This window comes from Carassius carassius, chromosome 32 (genome assembly GCF_963082965.1).
Source record: "Carassius carassius chromosome 32, fCarCar2.1, whole genome shotgun sequence".
Taxonomy (NCBI): Eukaryota; Metazoa; Chordata; class Actinopteri; order Cypriniformes; family Cyprinidae; genus Carassius; species Carassius carassius.
The window spans coordinates 13,311,983-13,331,166 of NC_081786.1; the positions used below are offsets into that span (position 1 = coordinate 13,311,983).

The following is a 19,184-nucleotide window of genomic DNA, read 5'->3' on the forward strand; positions in this document are numbered from 1 at the left end:
CACATCAGCACCTGCAAAAACTTTACCCAAAAAAAAAACAACAAGAACATACTAATACAAATGAGGTCTTCATTTTTTCTTCAGATTGCTTGAGTGCGAATATGTGTGGATTATTATGACATTACATACACAACAGTTTGAAAAAAGTTTTATTTTGGAATTTCAAATGCATAGTTTTAAACTCATTCCATCCAGCCCAGTGTGAAAATGCATGTGTGTGAGAAAGAGAAAAAGATAAAGAGAGAGTGAGAGAGCTCTGGTTCTCATTGAGTTTGGCATTACTTTACAGACAAAAAGATTTACAGGCCAAAAAAACAGATGGAAGAATGCAGTACAAAGTAGGAGGAGAGAAGAGAGAGAGAGTTCAGGTTTGCACAGTATCTTTAGATGTTTTTCACAGTCCATGTGTAAGTGGAGGTGAGTGTGTGTGTGTGTGTGTGTGTGTGTGTGTGTGTGTGTGTGTGTGTGTGTGTGTGTGTGTGTGTGTGCATCCATGCTGTTAATGGATTGCTAATTAAAGACTTCTCAGGTGAAGCCAGAAAAAAGCAGGGGAGGAAATGGAAGAGTGGAGTGCCAGGTAAGAGGAGACGGTAGAAATAGATTATCAAATGAAGAGAGAGGATGGGGGAAACAAGTCAAACCTGAAGGAGGGGCACAGGGAAAGGAAAGGTATGTGCCTGCATGGGAATACGGAGATAGACCGAGTAGGAAAAGAAGGCAAAGAGATTAAATAGGCACGGAAAGAGAAATCATAAGAGAGGAGAGACTCTGGTAAAAAAAAAAAAAATTCTACACCAATTAAAAGAAATAGCAAAGGAATGAAAGGGCGATTCTGTCAGTACGACTGCTCTGTTAGCGTAACTCTATCTGCTCTGAGCCGTAACATACAGTCACTCCATTCTACACACACACTTCTAATGAGCACTCCGGGGCTTATACACAATACTGAGACTACTGTGAGTTATTTAAAGAGAAGAGCGATCAGACAGAATCAGCTTTGATCAAGATTTGTGCTTTGAGGATTATTATCTTGAATTTTCAAAGTATGATCTCTTATGCTATCTATTATGATTTTTTTTACATATCAGGTTGATATGATAGGGCAGGTCTTTACCTGGATGTTTTCTTCTTTATGTCTTTTGTGTGCTGTTCATTAGTTCTGTGCAGTGCTTGATGAAATGAGGAACGTCTCTCAGGATATCCTCAAGAAGATTCAAATCTTTGGGAGAAAATGATTAAATTTTAAACACAATCCTCATTCCCTTACGCTCATTCTGAAAAGTTTCCGTTTGGAGAAACAAACTTTGTATACATCTGAGTGCATTCTGGGTGAGATTCTGAGTTATAGCTGCTGGATTTACATTTTAAAAGTCACCTGTTGAACTCATGTTTCAGATCCACAAACGTCCTTCTGTGAGAAATGCACCTGCTCTGTCATCTGTTGTTCTTCACAGTCACTCTTCACCTCTGTGTCGTCAAGGTAAGAGGTTTATAGTTGCTTTGGTGAGAACATGTTGCTAATGTGCTCTGATTTTATATATGAAAAAGCAAATGGCAAGTGCTTATTTGAAAAGCAGTTTTAAAAAATACATTTAAATTAGCCGCTTTATTAATGTATTGTTTTATTGCTGTATTTACCAGCATTTTATAACACGAATTTAATATGCAAATATATCTGTTAATTTAGAAAATAATTGAATAATGTATTTTATTGTGATGTTTAGCTACATTTTAGAACATGGATCTAACAAGCAGTTGTAAGTCAATTAAAAAGTGACTTGTTTATTAAAATGTTCATGTTGAATTGTTAAAGGGGTCATATGATGTGATTTCTATTTTTCCTTTCTCTTTGGAGTGTTACAAGCTCTTGGTGCATAAAGAAGATCTGTAAAGCTGTAAAGTATCAAATTCAAAGAGATTTTCTTTATAAAAGTTAAGACTCGTCCACAACCCCCTAAAACGTGTCTACGTCACAATGTGGGAAGATTTGCATAACGCAGCCCAATTGTTCACGCAAAGAAAATAGGCGTACTGTAACTTTTATTTTCACTGTTGTTGGTGCAGCCATGTTGTTGAGATGCTGTGTGTGTCGTTGTGAAAACGAAGCTACTTTGTTTGGCCTTCCAAAAAAACTAAAAATAACTAGATATCAGTGGTAAAGCTGTATTTACAACACTGTTCCGGAACAGTTCAACCCAAATATTCAGATGTGTGCAACGCAATTTGTGGAGGATGAGGACTGTTTCCTGTGAGAGTAGCCTTCAATGCCGATGTCTGTTTCTATAAAGTGGGGCAGTTTCAAATTTTGCAAGCACAGTCTGTCACTTCTGACACAGACTGTAAGTACATTTTCATATGTAAATAATTTGCGACCACGAGTTTTGAGCAGTGTAGTCTAGCGCTTGTTGTCGTTACTCCAATCACAAATAAAGATATGGTTTTATGTTTACACAGCGCAAATCGCAATGCAACACATAAAAAGACAGTATAAGTCATTATAATCAGTAATTATGTCCCCACTGGATTCAACAAATGGTTTGTTTGTAATGGGTTTGATTGTTTTTGTCTCGTTGAGCCGGGACACACAGCATCACAGTTATTAAGGGCATAACATTTCCGTCACACACTTGAGGAATTTAGCTAGTCACAATGCACTGGATAGCTGGCCAATCAGCACACACCTTGCTTTTCATAACGATGAATTTTGTAAATTTCGACGTGTTTCAGAAGGCGTGGCATAGAGGAGAAAAAACTGCATAAACACATTTAATTACACCAAATACACAAAATAATGTTCTTTTTAGCAACATCATATGACCCCTTTAATTTTACCCAGTTACCCAGAACAATATCATAAAAAAAAATTCCATCTTGTGTGGAACAAGCAAAAATGTATTGATTTAAAAAAAATATATGCTTATATTAAGTTTATCACAGAATATTATCAGTACAAAAAAAAAGTTAAAAGAGAGTTGGAGTTTACAAGATAAGGAAAGCATGAGTCTAAGTTTTAAAAACTGTGAAAGCTTTCACGCTTACTGTGCTGTAATGGTTAACAGACTGCTGTAAATGTGCATGCTTCTTCATTCCTCTCTACATGTGTCTCTCCCTCTTTTTAAAGCATATTTCTGCACACATGTTCTCGCAATATGATTCTCATCCATCAACCCCTAAGCATGCTCATTAATTCTGTCATATATTTGAAGATCTCAAAGATCAAGTAAAGGACGTAAAAAATAAATTGCAGTTCATTGCTGTTTACTATAAAAGTTGTGAATCTAACAGTCAGACAGCATATAAAAATAAGAGGTTTTATATTTTGTTTTGGTTGCCAGGATGGGCCAGACCTACCTGCAGGTAGACTGTGCCTGTAGATGTTTATGTAGTTGACAGTTACAAAATACAAAAAATTAATGCTGCTCCTTTTAACTTTCTAGTTATCATAGAATAAAAAAAGTATTAAAATAGGTATTTAATAGGTATAACTATTCAACACTGATAATAAAAAATGCTTCTGAAGCACCAAATTAGATCAAAACACCAAATTAAACACTGGCATATTAGAATGGAGTAATAGCTGCTGAAAATTCAGCTACAGAAATACATTAGATATTAAAATACAATGGAAAACAGACCATATAAATGGTTACAATATTAAATTTCACAATATTACTGTTTTTACAGTATTTATGATCAAATACATTCAGCCCTACTAAGACCCTTCTTTTTACCCACTCCAAACTTTTTAACAGTAGTGAATGCTCTTAAAAATACATTTTTACATACAAATCCCATGTGGATGATCTTATTTGTTTGTGTGAGGCTGGAAGAGCCCAGCGTAAACAGAGGCAGGCTGAAGAGAAGTTGAGACCATATTTGGGCAGAGTGGATCCTGGTGAGGAAGTTATTTAATGCCAGTCTTATTTTATGACTGGGTTTGTACATTGTTTATTCAGTATAAAAAGCTGCTTCCTCTTTTTATTATTAAACTCGCTCTCTTTCTTTCTTTCTCTATCATCTTAAGAATCCCTTTGTCAGTTGTTGAAATGTCACAGTCCTATTGGTTCCTGGTGCCAAGTAGTGAAGGAGGGGGGAGTTCTCGCCCCTAAATGTGTGTGTCCAAAGACCTGCCCACGGTAAGACACACACCAACAATTTAATAACAATTTTCCAAGACACCTGAGCTGATTTCATTGCCAAGCTACTTACAGTGAGCCAGCAGCATGAACAGAGCAGCTCAGAACTCAGTGTCATTATTAAGAACAGAATAATGACGTAAGACACTCCTTACGGCTCACAGACTCCTTGGAATCAAACCAGCAATCCAGACATTAAACTACTGGTATATTTTTTTTTCTGTGCACATAATGCAGATAAAGGCCACATGCAGGGTCGGGGTAGATGTACTTGAGGGCAGTATTAACATATTTAAAAAATGCTGATGCAGTTTTAAAAAATATGACATTTCATTAAAACATCTCAGACAGACAGATTCTGACAATACCTTATGTAGTTAAACATCTTTCTACATCTAGTGGTGATCATGATCATTTAGTATTATTAGTATTACTGTGCTATCAACATTTTAAAATCATCAACTTTGGTTTTCTAAATGTCTCTAAATGTGTTTAGTTTACTGCTCAAAAGACTGATAGGCCTATTTTTATCCATTATACTGCAAGTTAGATTAATGCAGTCTGTATTTTCTTTTTATCTTGTGTAATTGTATTCATGTTTTTTTTATGTCTCCCAACCTGGCATCTGTCAAATTTGGCACCTTCTCCTAACTACCTAGAATGCCTCACTTCTTTCTGGGACATTTCCAAACTCCATAAAAACTGCAGTTGTTAAGCCCCTCCTGAAAAAGAGCAATCTTGATAACACCATTTTGAGCAATTTTAGATCAATATCTAATCTTCCTTTTATGGGCAAAATTATAGAAAAGGTAGTTTTTATTCAGTTGAACAAATACTTAAACTCAAATGGATACCTAGACAATTTTCAATCTGGTTTTCGACATGCATCACAACACAGAGACAGCACTCATTAAGATAATAAATTATATTTGCTTAAATTGTGACTCTGGCAAAATATCGGTGCTGGTATTGCTAGATCTCAGTGCTGCGTTTGACACTGTCGATCATAACATACTACTAGAGAGACTGGAAAACTGGTCGGGCTGTCTGGGATGGTACTAAAATGGTTCAGGTCATACTTAGAAGGGAGAGGCTATTATGTGTGTATAGGAGAGCATAAGTCTAAGTGGACATCCATGACATGCGGAGTCCCACAAGGGTCAATTCTTGCACCGCTCTTGTTTAGCCTATATATGCTCCCACTAAGTCAAATAATGAGAAAGAACCAAATTACCTTACCTAGCCTTATCTCCAAATGACTACAGCCCCATTGACTCGCTCTGCCAATGTATTGGTGAAATTAATAGTTGGATGTGCCAGAACTTTCTTCAGTTAAACAACGAAAAAACTGAAGTCATTGCATTTGGAAACAAAGATGAAGTGTTCAAGGTGAATGCATACCTTGACTCTAGGGGTCAAACAACTAAATATCAAGTCAGGAATCTGGTGTGATTCTGGAGACAGACCTTAGTTTCAATAGTCATGTCAAAGCAGTAACTAAATCAGCATACTATCATTTAAAAAAGATTGCAAGAATTAGATGTTTTGTTTCCAGTCAAGACTTCAAGGAGAGGAGTCAAGGAGAAACTTGTTCATGCCTTTATCACCAGTAGGGTGGACTATTGTAATGGGCTCCTCACCGGCCTTCCCAAAAAGACCATTAGACAGTTACAGCTCATCCAGAACACTGCTGCCAGGATTCTGACTAGAACCAGAAAATCTGAGCATATCACACCAGTCCTCAGGTCCTTACACTGGCTTCCAGTTTAATTTCAGATTGATTTTAAAGTATTTTTACTCGTATATAAGTCACTAAATGACCTAGGACCAAAATATATTTCAGATATGCTCACTGAATATAAGCCTAACCACTCAGATCATTATGATCGAGTCAGTTAGAAATACCAAGGGTTCACACAAAACAAGGGGAGTCTGCCTTTAGTTACTATGCCGCCCGCAGTTGGAATCAGCTTCCAGAAGAGATCAGATTTGCTAAAACACTGGTCACATTTAAATCTAGACTCAAAACTCATCTGTTTAGCTGTGCATTTATTGAATGAGCACTGTGCAATGTCCGAACTGATTGCACTGTATTTTCAGTTTTTTATTTTATTTTATGTAAAATCATTTTCTAACTTTTTTAAAATTTGTTTTAAAAAGTTTTAAAATAGCTTGTTTTATTCTTGTTATTATTTTTCTTCCTTATTATTTTACTTTCTTTTATGTAAAGCATTTTGAATTACCATTGTGTACGAAATGTGCTATATAAATAAACTTGCCTTGCCTTGCCTAAGTGACAGATGAATTTATGCAAAAACAGTTTACAGTTTGACATGACGCACAGCCTGTGAGGTCAGCAAGAAAAGATATGAAAAGCATTTCCTCGTTCCATTTACAAAATGATCTATTTTTGCCCAAACATATGGTTTGTTGAATTGTATTATTTCTGTTTAGTATGGTTACTTACCTGAGGTCCTTGCCTCTGAACAGACCCTGTCGAGAAGCACCTTGTATGTGTTGTTTTGTACAGGCAGGTGGCACCAGTGTGTAGCGTTTTGGGGAAGACGTACAGCAATGAGTGTCTTCTTCACAAGGAGGCCTGCCGCAAAAAACGACGCATCGGCAAGGCACATAGTGGAGCCTGTATTGGTACACACACACAGACACACAAAACATAATTATGCTTAAATGCACATTCAACCACTGTGTCCAGTGATGTTGTCTAAAAACTCTTTATCTCTTGTGGTTTCTCTGTCAGTGAGCAAGGCTGAGTGCTCTGAGGAAGAGTTCGGTCAGTTCCCGTACCGTCTGCTGGACTGGTTCCTACTCCTCAGCAGAATGGGAGAGAGATACACACCAGCCGCTCCCTCACAAAGCTGCCTCACACACACACAGCGAACCCAGCTTGCAGAGGTAACACAAAGAAACACACTGAACTTACTCAGATCACTTACACATATGCCACCCTTAGATCATTCACACTTTGCATGCATTTTTGCTTTTCAAAACACACACTACTCAAATACTTTACAACAAATGTTGCTGTTGTGTTTTGTATGTGTGATGTTTTTGTCAAAAGTCAAAATAAACCCTTGGTTCATGTACATCAACACTAACCGTCTGCTTCCAGGCAGGTCTCTAGATTAAACTTCAAGTAAGTGAATTACCTTCAGGGTATTTTGATTGGGAAAAAAATAAAAAATATAGTATAAAGTACTTCAAGAGATTTTAATTCATTTAAATATTACATGAGAATAAATAAGTCTCAACAAACAAGTCAGAAACCCATAAAAAGTTATCTCAGCCAACGGAATGGGAATCGTCTTTTCTATTCATTTGTGAATTTGTGATAAAATCATCCTGATCCTTTATTTTTTCAGAGGAGGTTTGTTCTGCTGGATCGTAAAAGGGACGGGAAGTTAAACAGGAGAGATTTGAGAAAGCTTCACTACAAGCGGATGCCACTGGAGCACTGCGCTCAAAGATTCTTCCAGTAAAACACACACAGAAAATGACACCAGTGCCTATAGACACACACATGTGATATTGTGATGTGTTCTTCTGTCTGACCTTCTTTGTATTTGCATAATATTACCGCAAACCCTCCCCAGCACCCTTCTGATTATAGTACACATGCCTTCAGGATGTCACCCACCCCTCTCTCTCATCCTCTTTCAATGTCTCTTCTCTCGCTCATCCTCTCAATCTCTCTCTCTCATTCAAAGCTGTGAATGCTTATTGCCTTCCTACTGTTCTAATGTGAGTGGTGTCCTTTACGGCTGATAGCAGTGGAGAGAGACATGTAGAAATCAAAAACAAGAGAGATAGAGGCAGAGAGAGTCCACTTGTAGATTTCAACAGTATGGTGTTTGTGTGTGTGTGTGTGTGTGTAGGTCATGTGACAAGAACAAGAATAAGAAGGTAACCCTGAGGGAGTGGACATCCTGTCTGGTTGACCGGTCAGAACGCTGGTTTCAGGATTTCATGTGTAAGTCTATATTTGTTTCATCAGAATATGAGATTCTCATGTGTGAGCACGTTCAAACACATACACATACATACACACACACACACCTTGTCCTTTTTTCCTCTCTCTACCGCAGCCGTGAAGATGGGCTCACCAAAGCTGTGTCCTGTCCCAGACAACAACCTTTAAATTTTGGATGCTTTATCCAGGTGGAATCGTATTTTAAACCTTATAATTTACCTAGAAATAATAATATTTTATAACTGGAGAAAGCTAGCCATTTGCATTCTTGTTGGATTAGAAATAAAGTTAATGGTGATATTGTGAAATATTCTTAGAATTCAAAATAACTATTTTCTATTTGAATATATGTTATAAAGTGTAATTTATTCCTGTGATGTCAAAGCTGAATTTTCAGCAGCCGTTACTTCAGGCATCAGTGTAACATGATCCTTTGGAAATTATTCTAATACGCTGATTTACTACTTAAGAAACGTTTCTTATTGTTATCATAAGAATAAAAACTGTTGCTATGATTAATATTTTAAGATTACAATAGAAAGTTAAAAAGCAGAATTTATTTAAACTAGAAATCTTTTGTGACATTATACATGTCTTTACTGTCACTTTTGATCAATATACGTAATACATACATGCTTAATAAAAGTTTTTCTTCACCAAAAAAGTTTTTCTTTTCTTTTTTTCAACTTTTTCAAAAAAGTTTTTCTTTTACACTGCAGCATTTGAACCACAATAGCTGTTGCCCGAAAAGTGAAGGGGATGAAATATCTAAAAGTTTGGGTTAGAATAATTGTTTACCTCTATTATATTTAAATAAAAAAATGGTGCATAATAAAAGTCTAAACATTGCTTTGTGCATGTGTGTGTGTGCTGCACTCTAGTCAACAAAAACGGCTTTTTAAGGGACAGCAGCATGTATCATGGATCACACAAGCAATTACTGCAGAGAGAGAAAGAGAGAGAGATTGGGCTATAACCTTAAACAGAGGAATGGAGAGCAGATTAATTGAGGGGTGGTGTTTAATAGGAGAGAGATGGAGAGAGAGATGGATAGCCCATGAGAGAGATAAAAGACTACGTGAGCAGGGATGAGAGGAATAGATAATATGGCAGAGAGAGAAACGGGGAAAGGCAAGGACACCGAAAGAGAGAGAGAATCTCATAATGCACTCACAGAATGGGACGGGGAGGGGGACAAGTTACAGTAAACCATTGCAAATGGAGGAGAAAAAATAGATTGAAGCATGAAAAATGGATCAGAAAGAGAGAGACGGCGGGGGGAGGGGTGTGTGAGAGAGAGAAAGAGTTGCAGAAGGGTGTGATAAAGGGTGGGAAGAGATTGTTAGATGGAAAGAGAAAAAGAAGAGAGTAACTAAATGGCATCCCACCACAAAGTAACTTCCCCTTCCAGTACATCATTGATGTCTTCCAAACACTAAACGCTTCCAATCATGTCTGCCAAGTGTGAAAAATTGATTCTCAACATTTGAAAACAAGTAGATCGAGTTTTCCATGTCTACATGACCCCAGGAAGTACGGCAGAATAATCAGGTCTCATTACATTTGTAGCTTTTAAAGTGGGTTTGGTTTCCTGTAGCTTTAGTGCAGTTAAGAATCATCTGGCAGCATCTTCTGGATTGTTTTGCTTTATGGTGCGGTTTGATATCTGTCATTGTGTTGTGTGATCATTCTGTGTTGTGACATTTTGAGGTTATGTTTTGAGTTTAATGTGTGCAGTGATTTTTTATTATGTCTCGTGGTGTTATTAGGCAGTGTAGTTTGGTCCTGTGTTGCTTTAATAACTGTTTTCACTCAGACTTTACTTTTTTTCTAAAATAATTTTGCATTTCACAGGCACCATTTGCATTTGTGACTCCAAACAGCTGCTTAGCTGCAGACCGTATATATATATATTTATTTATTTATTTATATAGGCTAACATATGTATTTATTCAAATATATACTGTATTTATTTTTAAATGTATAAAAACTGTGATAGATGAACAGTATACAGTATGTTATCACTTACCTAAATATGTTACTGAATACCATGAAAAATGACTCATCTTGTCAAAAAATTCTTAATTTAGGTTTGGTAAGATTTTTTTTTCATAATAAGTCTTTTTATCTCACCAAGTCTGCATTTATTTGCATGCACACACACCAGCCATAATGATAATAATATCGTGAAATATTAATACAATTTAAAATAACCATTTTCTATTGAAATGTATTTTCAAATGTAATTTCTTCCTCTGAAGGATGATGGCGAAGCTTAATTTTCAGCAATAATTTTTCCAGTCTTCAGTCTCACATGATCCTTCAGAAATCATTTTAATATGCTCTGATGCTCAAGAAACTTTTTTTTATCAATGTTGAAAACAGTTGTACTGCTAAATATTTGTTGTGTAGATCATTATGAAATATTCTTTGATGAACAGAAAATCTAATCAAAAGAACAGCCTTCACTGAAATGTTTTGTAATAATGTAATATTGTAATAACTTTGAAGCAGTTTAATGCATTCTTGCTTAAAAAAAACTTTTAAGGAAATAACACTTTTGAACAATTCAGAACAAAAAAATCACAGAAATGCGTGTTCAATATCAAAGTCAAATATCAATAGTCAAAATTATTGTCTATGTTAACGTCAATAGAGCTTAACTTGTATTTAACTCAGAATATTCATTTAAGGGTGTGCATGTGTTCAGAAATGAGTCCCTTCTGTGCTTAAGAAGGTAAGAAGCATGATAATACAGTAGATCTATTTTCAGTAACAATTTAAAGCTTGGCAGATCTTTAATGAATGTGTGTGCAAGTCAGAAAGAAAGAAGAGAGAGAGTCTTTTTATCAGTAAAAATGAAATGAAATGAGGTCTAATGGGGAGACATGACCCCTGGGGTCAAATCAGGCCCCCCTCAGCTCTCTCGGGACCCTCCCCCTCAATCAGCTATAACAGTTTCAGGAGACAGACAGACACACACACACACACATACATTCTATTTCATTAAGAGATATATTGTCATATGCTCTGCTTCAGACTGTGTGACAACACACACACACACACACATACTGTATACGTTTCAACCTCATCTCTGGTCATATCTCTAGTGTCTCTCTGAGGCCATGCAGACAGCTATCCTGCTTTTGTAATGGACACAGATGCAGAAATAACAGATCCATATGGAACTGTTGTATGGATGAGATCATGTACATGTGTCATGTGCAAAACTCCCCTTGGACGAGAGATCATAGTGACTCCATGACCTGCTGCAGCCATGACATCACGCACTGGGAGGTCAAGCTGAACTGTGTGAATGTGACATGTTGATTGGTTAAAAAAACTATGAACATGACAGCTGAAGATCTCTGAGTGAACCCTTTCTCTCGATCACTGACATTTGAGTTTTTCAGATTTATTTTTCTTCACTTTTTTAAAATTGAATGCACTTTATTGCTATAACAAAACTTTACATTTGTTTTGCCAAAAATAATTTTAAATATATATTTTACATATTATAATACAAATATGTATAATACTAAAATAAATAATAGTATAAATTAACATATATTAAATATACGTTCAATTAATATTTATTTGCAATTTCAATTTTAATGTGCATTATTGGTGTAACAAAGACTGTGATTTAGTCAACTAAACTTATTAAGTCAAATGAAGATGAAAAAAATAACACCAAATGTGCCAAAATAGTGATATCATTCTATTTCCATATACAAATGCTCTCTCTCACTCTCCTCTCTCTTTTGGGGTCCCTGGGGAGAATCCAGTTTTATATGGGCAGATGGGCAACTGTTTGTTATCTGCTGTTAAAATTCGGATCACTATCCACGGACCACTATTACATCTCTCCTTTCTCTGTTCTCTCTATCCCTTCGTTCTCTTTCTTTCTCTGTCAGTGTTGTGTTATGCAGGAGTTTGCCCTGAGCTACAGAGGTCTTCTCATCATAACCACCGAACTGGAACAATATTGCATTTATACGCTTACAGTCTTTATAGGACTAATGGGCTGCATTTGTCAGAAACCTTTAACCAGCCATAAATAATTGATAAAACCTGAAAATTCAATTATGTTAATTAAAGATTTGTTGTAGGAGTGTGTGTGTGTGTATTCATGCTTTACAGAGACTGAAGCATCCTCCAAATATAACGAATGAATTATTAAGAAGAACACAAAAGCACAGAAATTCTGCATGGCAGAAAAAAAAGCTAACCGGTGAAAGAGAATAAGAGAGTGAGTATGAGAGAACACCAGTCAGAAACACAGAAGAAGAGAGAGCTGATGGTGTACGTGTGCATTCATGTAAATGTCTGTCATTTTTAGTTTTTCTGGCAAAATCCAAAAGGTTAATCAGTTATAAATCAAAACTTCAAAACCCCCGCAGTATCAGAGAGAGCCAGACTTCAGGCAGTTCAAAGGGGTTTTGAAGTGGGCCAGACTCATTTAAAGCACTCATCCAGCTCTCCGGGGGGACAGGAGTGTGGGGCCCACCTCCAAACACCCAAAGTTTCACCACTGGCCCGATTAAAGCATCATACTTTAAAATAGAGATCTTTTAGGCAAGTTGATGAGATTATTTTCTAAAATAGTGCCATTTTAAAATATATGCTTATAACCGCCTAGATAGTATCACAAGCATGCAAAGGCTGTTGTTGCCTTCTATAAAAAAAAATTATTATTATCTTTTTCATATTTCCATGGTTCTCAGAAGCATAAGTTGTCATAGTTAGGTACATTTCTAGTAAATTGAAAGTTCAACAAATAATTTTAAGAAAAGTTTATACAAAAAAGTTTAGACAAAGCCAGACAAAACAAGCTTTATTGCATGAATCTCTTTTTTTTTTTTTTTCAAAATGGCATATTTTGATGTTGATAATATATTTGCATTTCATTTCATAGTAAAATAGATAAAATAGAGATGCACGAATAACGAAAACTGATAAATCTCTGATATTAAAATTTGATACTTTGTGTGAATTAATTAAAAATGTAATTAAAAATTAAACAATTAGTTAAAAGTAAAATGTAAAAATAATAATAATAATAATACTGACAACAATTTCAAATGCTTATTTAGGCATTAAAATGTACTGTATGTAAAATAAATATTTATTACATTTAAAGAATTAGATCATCCAAAAATGAACATTTGCTTACTCAGCCTCAGGCCTCACCCTCCAAGGGCTTCATTGGAACAGATCTGAAGAAATTTTGTATTACACCACTGTCTCGCCATTGGATCCTCCGCAGTGAATGGGTGCCATCAAATGAGAGTCCAAAAAGCTGATAAAACATCACAAAAAACCACAAGCAATCCACACAAAAAATGAATGTCTTGTTAAGTAAAAGTTACATGTTTGTAAGAACCCATCAAGATGTATTTAAATTCAAACAGTTGCTTCCAGCTAAAATACGTACTACATGTAAACCAATGATAATCGCAAGTATGCAAGTTCACATCAAGACTGTCATTTGATACAGAGCCACACTTCATAGGCAGCTGTCGACGGTAGGCCGACAGAAGACAGCAAGGCAGATCACTTGTTTATTCCCCCTTTCTCACATTTGCCTTCTGAAAAGAGTAATTTTGTCTAACTGATGGTTAGAAAGAAGACATCACTGAACTACGGAAACATCTCACCACTAATGACTAGACATTATAACCAACATTCCTTAATTAGAGCAAAAAACTTTCTGAAGCTTAGAGCAAACAAAATATAATGATCAAGGACAATTTGAAATATGATCTGAAGTGTTTGTAGGATGAATTTCCTCTTTCCACAATGGATTTAGCAGGACCGTGACCATCAAGAACATTCTAGATTCATTAGGACTCTGATTGTCAGTCATATCAGGTTCCTCTCGTCACCACTGAGCTGCTGTCCTGACCTGAACCAAAGCCACCGATGGCGGCCTGCCACAGAAAATCACTTCTTACTAGCCGGACATATCTATTGGTCAAGCAAATCAAATCTTGGATGAGCTCTGGTTTTACTTGTGTGCAGCGCAGCTCCTTGCTGGATCTGGGGTCACAAACATTCATACATACACACGCACACAATGACCAGATGGGTGGAGTGTTCTCATTACTCCAATAGCATGGCTGAAGCACCCATAGAATACTTTCAAAAAGGCCCAGGAGACATGCTTAACACACACACACAATGCAAATAGCTCTTTTCATTCTGCTGTGAAGGATGGACAGAATGTGAGGGAGGGGTGGAAGATGGAGAGATTGCATTGTGTGGAGGAGAGAGGCGCAGTGTCGAGTTCGGGAAAAACACTTGCAATTACATGTACATATTCAACCTCTCTGATAAGAGCACTTGACCTTTAGAACAATACATACACAAACGCACACACACCCACGCTTCAGGTGTGTGCTGTGGAGCGACTTAATGTTCAGCGCTCATGTATTCATGATAAATATAGGCCGATATCTGTGTCTGAGCCCATATAATGTTATACATATTGCCCTATATATAAACAGGGATAATCATATATGATATATAATTTTCACATATGTACATTTTGTTGGTATATGAAGATATGCATTGATTACATACAGTATATAAAATACCCATAACAAAATATGTATATGTGCATGTTTTTGTAAATGCAGTATGTAGGAACTACTGTGTCAAAAATAAATATATTTTATTATTTGGCTTTATTAAAACAACATGTATACAAAAAACTGTATTTACAGTATATGTTTTGTAATCATTTAAATGCATGTCTTTCTTTTATATTTACTTATATAATAATAACAAATATTGACAGGTTTTATGATGGATATATGCATTTAAAAATGTATTGCATATACATACATATTACATATTAAAACATAACTTTTCTATATATATAATATATATTTATGAAATTGTTTCAATTTCTGGTAGGTTTACATTAAATTGAATTAAAAATATGATTTAACTATGGTACTGTATATATATATATATATTAAAGCTATTTTTCTGCATTCTGGCAAATTAAAATAACTAAAAGGATATCAATTATTTTACTGTTTGTAATGAAGATGTTTATGGTTGAGTTTCTATGAGAATTAATGGAAAGTATCTTTGGTGTGGGTCCCCAAATGTAATTAACACATCCCTATTTAATCTTCAAACACACACACACACACATCTCCAAACACCCTCCCCAATTCTCTCTGCAATTACTCCACATACACACACACACACACACACACACACACTACCACCCCTCTTCCAACGACAGCACTCACCAAGACACTTTCTCCATTCTTCTATCCATCATCTATCTCTTCTCTCTCTCACACATACACACAGTCCACATGTCCACAATCCCATAGCACGCCTCAGTTATCAGACTGCACCGATCTGGGTCGGGGGGAGAGAAGAGAGGAGAGAAAAGGAGAGGAAACGAGAGAAGAGAGTGGATAAGGGAGAAAGAGGAGAGGAGAAGGGTGGGAGGGAGCTTTTCTTTTTTTCTTCTTTCTTTCCCACTATCCTCAGGACTCCAGCAGGACAGGGGAGTTTCTGTGACTCTGAGCACCAGTGCAGAAGACATCAGACCCATTTACTTCTGCTCTTCTTCTCTCCTGCCTTCTTTCTTCAGCGGGAACGTCCTGAGCACTGGCTGAGGTAAGTACATGTGATTGCTTGTTTGTTTTTGTCTCTGATTACATGTCAGGGACTCAACTAGTAGAGAGCATGGTGCTAGCAACGTTAAAGGCATGGGTTCAATTCTCTGTGAAAACAACAAAGTAATGTATTGTAAATTTTAAATGCAAAAATTATAAATGTTTAGTGATATAAGAGACCTTTTTCTTCAATCTCTATTTTCTTTGACCAATCACTTTGTTACATGAGACTGGGATCATCCCCTCTTTCTATATGCGTGTCTTTACTCGTGTCTCTTTGACCACTAAATAGACCAGAAGTACAGCAGTGAGATGGTCTGTGGTTTGGGATGGTGGTTCAGTTTCAAGGAAATCCAGAACAAGGCTCACAAACTCCTCATAGTGCAGATGAAACTGAATATCTGAAAATAAAAATAGTGTATTAGGAAAAGAGAGAGTTTTGTTTTGTTTTTAAATGTTTTTTTTATTATTATTATTATTATTATTATTATTATTATTATTATTATTATTATTATTATTATTATTGCATATATCTGATAACATTGAAATCTTACTTTAAAAAATATAAAATAATATAAAATTTAAAAATGTAATAGAAGATATGTAAATAAATCTGATAACATAACATTTAAATCTTAAAAATATAACAATATTAATATTATACATACTATAAAAAATACCTTAAATTAAAAATATAATAATAATATGAATTCGAAAAATGTTGTTCAATTTTATGATAACATTTCCTCTGTAAATATGGGCACAATATTGCTGTGCTAGCATTGAAGCTGCATGGCCATGATTGAATTCAATTCAATTTTGAGAGTTAGACAGAGAAAGCAAGGAAAGAAAGACAAAGTAATTCGTGTTACTTGACTTGTTGAAGTCCACAATTAGATTCTGAGTTCATGACCAAACTATATTTCTGTTCTGTCCACAATCTCCCTCAGTCTTACATTAAACCCTTTTACTTTCCATCTCAGCCCATCTCTTTCTATGTACCCCCCCCCCCCCCACGACCCACATCTTTGCATAAGTTCTCAGTTTTCATTCTATACTATTCAAGTTTGGAGTCCCTTTCTGTCTTTCCTTCTCTCTTTTCCACCTCTCTCCCTTTTTTCTCTCTTTCTTTATATCTGGCTCCCCTGGGAGCAGTCAGGACCCCTGCAAAGAGCATGTGTCACATGACACCACAGCCACCAACGCCATCAACAAGCTCTCCAACAAATCAGTGGCGAGAGAGAGAGTGTGTACAGTAATACGAGCTCACCAAACACAGTAAACAGAGGTTAAGAGATAAAGAGAGAAATAAAAATTGGGGTGAGATTTACTGAACATGTACTAGAAAAATATTGGGGAATCAAAAGGAAAAACATCAGAAATTATACTTTGAATTCAGAATCATTAAGAATTCAGCCTATTAAGGACAATATTCATATTTTTGCATTATGAAATTATTTTTTATTCAGGACATTCCCCTCACATTCTCATTAGCATGATGTGTCTAAACTTTTAATTACTATATATTATTATTATTGCATTACGATAATGAGAATTTTGGAAGAAAAATTAATTTTACAAAGCAAAATTGATGCAAATGCAAAATAATAATAATAATAATCTTAATGCAAAATATTTTCTTAATATCTCATTTGTTTTTAGGAGGAAATTTAACACTAACATTGGGTTCACCAACTTGACGGTTTTACGACTATCTATCCATCTCTTCTTCACGTATTCATGTGGACGTGTCAATTTTGTCTTCCATTTTTCTTTCTACACTTCCTTCCATCCCTTCCTCCTCCCGTCTTTCTCTCTCACCTCCTACGTCCTTGTTCGGCTCCTCCCACCTTCACTCTCCCTTTTACCTCATTTTTCCCCCTTCCGATCCTCTCTTTCTCACCTCCACTGTCTTTTTTTCACCTTTCTTAATCCCTCTCTTCATCTTCCTGGACATTTTCCCACTCCCAGCTCGCTCGCTCTCTCTCTCTCCTCCCTTCACACTTTCCTTGCATCCTTCTTTTCCACTCTCTCCATCCTTCTTCTCGTCTGTTACTAATGAGGGCCTGTTCAGCAGTCATAATCAGAGCAGAGTTTGGGTGATGCGTCTCCACTCCACCGCGTGTTATCCGATCTACAGGGCAACGTTTCCCCAGCGACAACCATGCGTGTTGTTATGGGGACACTTTTCAGCATGACGGCTTTGATCGCAGCCTCTCTCTCCCCGGGGACGTGAACTCACATCACTGGGCCCATCAGCTGCAGATAAACACCGACTGAACATCTGAGAGTTTCAAACTTCCTCAACTCTTCCCCACAGACGCCGCTCTGCGGTGTTCAGATTACCTCCAGGTGCTGTTTTGGTCGGGTTTGTTCTTTTTGTCGATGGATCTTTATACAACCAAAGCAGCCTGCTGTTCGTACATAATGAGTGGAGTTGAATTATATTTCCACGGTAAACCAATTTGATGTCGCTGGTTAAAAATAGAGACATAGATTCAAGTTGAGTGTTTGCCAGGCATCGCTGAAGTGCCGCTCTCGTCGCGAGGCTTCTGTGTGGAGTGTCAAAGCAGAGAGCACTGAGTGTTAGCAGATAGCAAATTTTCTTTGCTCATATAAATAATTCTCTCTGAATAAAGGCAAATGTTTCCTGCTATCAATGAATCATCAGCTGGGATGAGTCTCTCTCTCTCTCTCTCTCTCTCTCTCATCGTGCCCTCACAACAGATGGAGTGTGAGAATCAACTGATTGACTGATAGCTCTGTTCTTCGCTTGTCAGCCGTAATGAATAACCTTTGTGCTGAATGTCGATAGAAACACAAGTGAGTTTGTCAGCACCTTGGGAGATAAATAACAGCACTGTCATCTAACACATCAGCCCCCAGTGCAGATCTTCCCAGCATTTAGCCCTAGAATGTGAATTTCAGCCGTCAGAGTTGAATTTTGACAGGTTTTAGAAGATTTTAATCTTAATTTTAATTTAAAGTTGGCAGTTTATCTCCAACTTTCACATCAAGGACAAGGCAGATGTTTCAAGTATGATGGATTAACGCTTTGTGAAATGAGATAAAGTCAAAATTCTGCTGAATTATCAGCTCTTTTGAAACCTCCAGATGTCCTCATTTGTCTTGGAGCTTTCATAAGCTAAAGCATGAGCCGTTTGTAATCTAAATAGATGGATTGACTGACAAGATACGGTAAATCAACTTTTCACTACAGTCTGTACGCTTATGCGTTTTTCTGTAATAAATAGTATGCAAATGGAAGTGTCAAATGAGCTGAACAGTGGTAGGCGAACAATATCTGAACGACAAACTGCATCTGCTCAGATTGTGAAGTGTGCAACCAGTGGACCATCAGTTTCTAAATGTTAAAAACAAAAATGGCAAACAACTGTGAGACAGATGTCTTAT

The 19,184-nt window shown here is 36.5% G+C and overlaps 1 protein-coding gene across 5 annotated transcripts; it reads left to right on the plus strand.

Moving 5' to 3' along the window:
- The first annotated feature begins 278 nt into the window (after positions 1–278).
- On the plus strand, positions 279–8,661 carry LOC132113237 (SPARC-like protein 1). Of its 5 annotated transcripts, none has more exons than XM_059521048.1 (9): positions 279–368; positions 1,396–1,480; positions 3,823–3,895; positions 4,025–4,136; positions 6,667–6,785; positions 6,895–7,049; positions 7,517–7,629; positions 8,030–8,124; positions 8,240–8,661. In XM_059521048.1, the coding sequence occupies exons 2-9, from the start codon at positions 1,421–1,423 to the stop codon at positions 8,290–8,292; spliced, it is 780 nt and encodes a 259-aa protein (XP_059377031.1). In that variant the 5' UTR covers positions 279–368; positions 1,396–1,420; the 3' UTR covers positions 8,293–8,661. The 5 variants fall into 5 exon arrangements, with proteins under 5 accessions (XP_059377031.1, XP_059377033.1, XP_059377034.1 ...); XM_059521050.1 differs by having other exon boundaries at positions 364–417; XM_059521051.1 differs by lacking the exon at positions 279–368 and adding an exon at positions 441–577.
- The last annotated feature ends 10,523 nt before the right edge of the window (positions 8,662–19,184 follow it).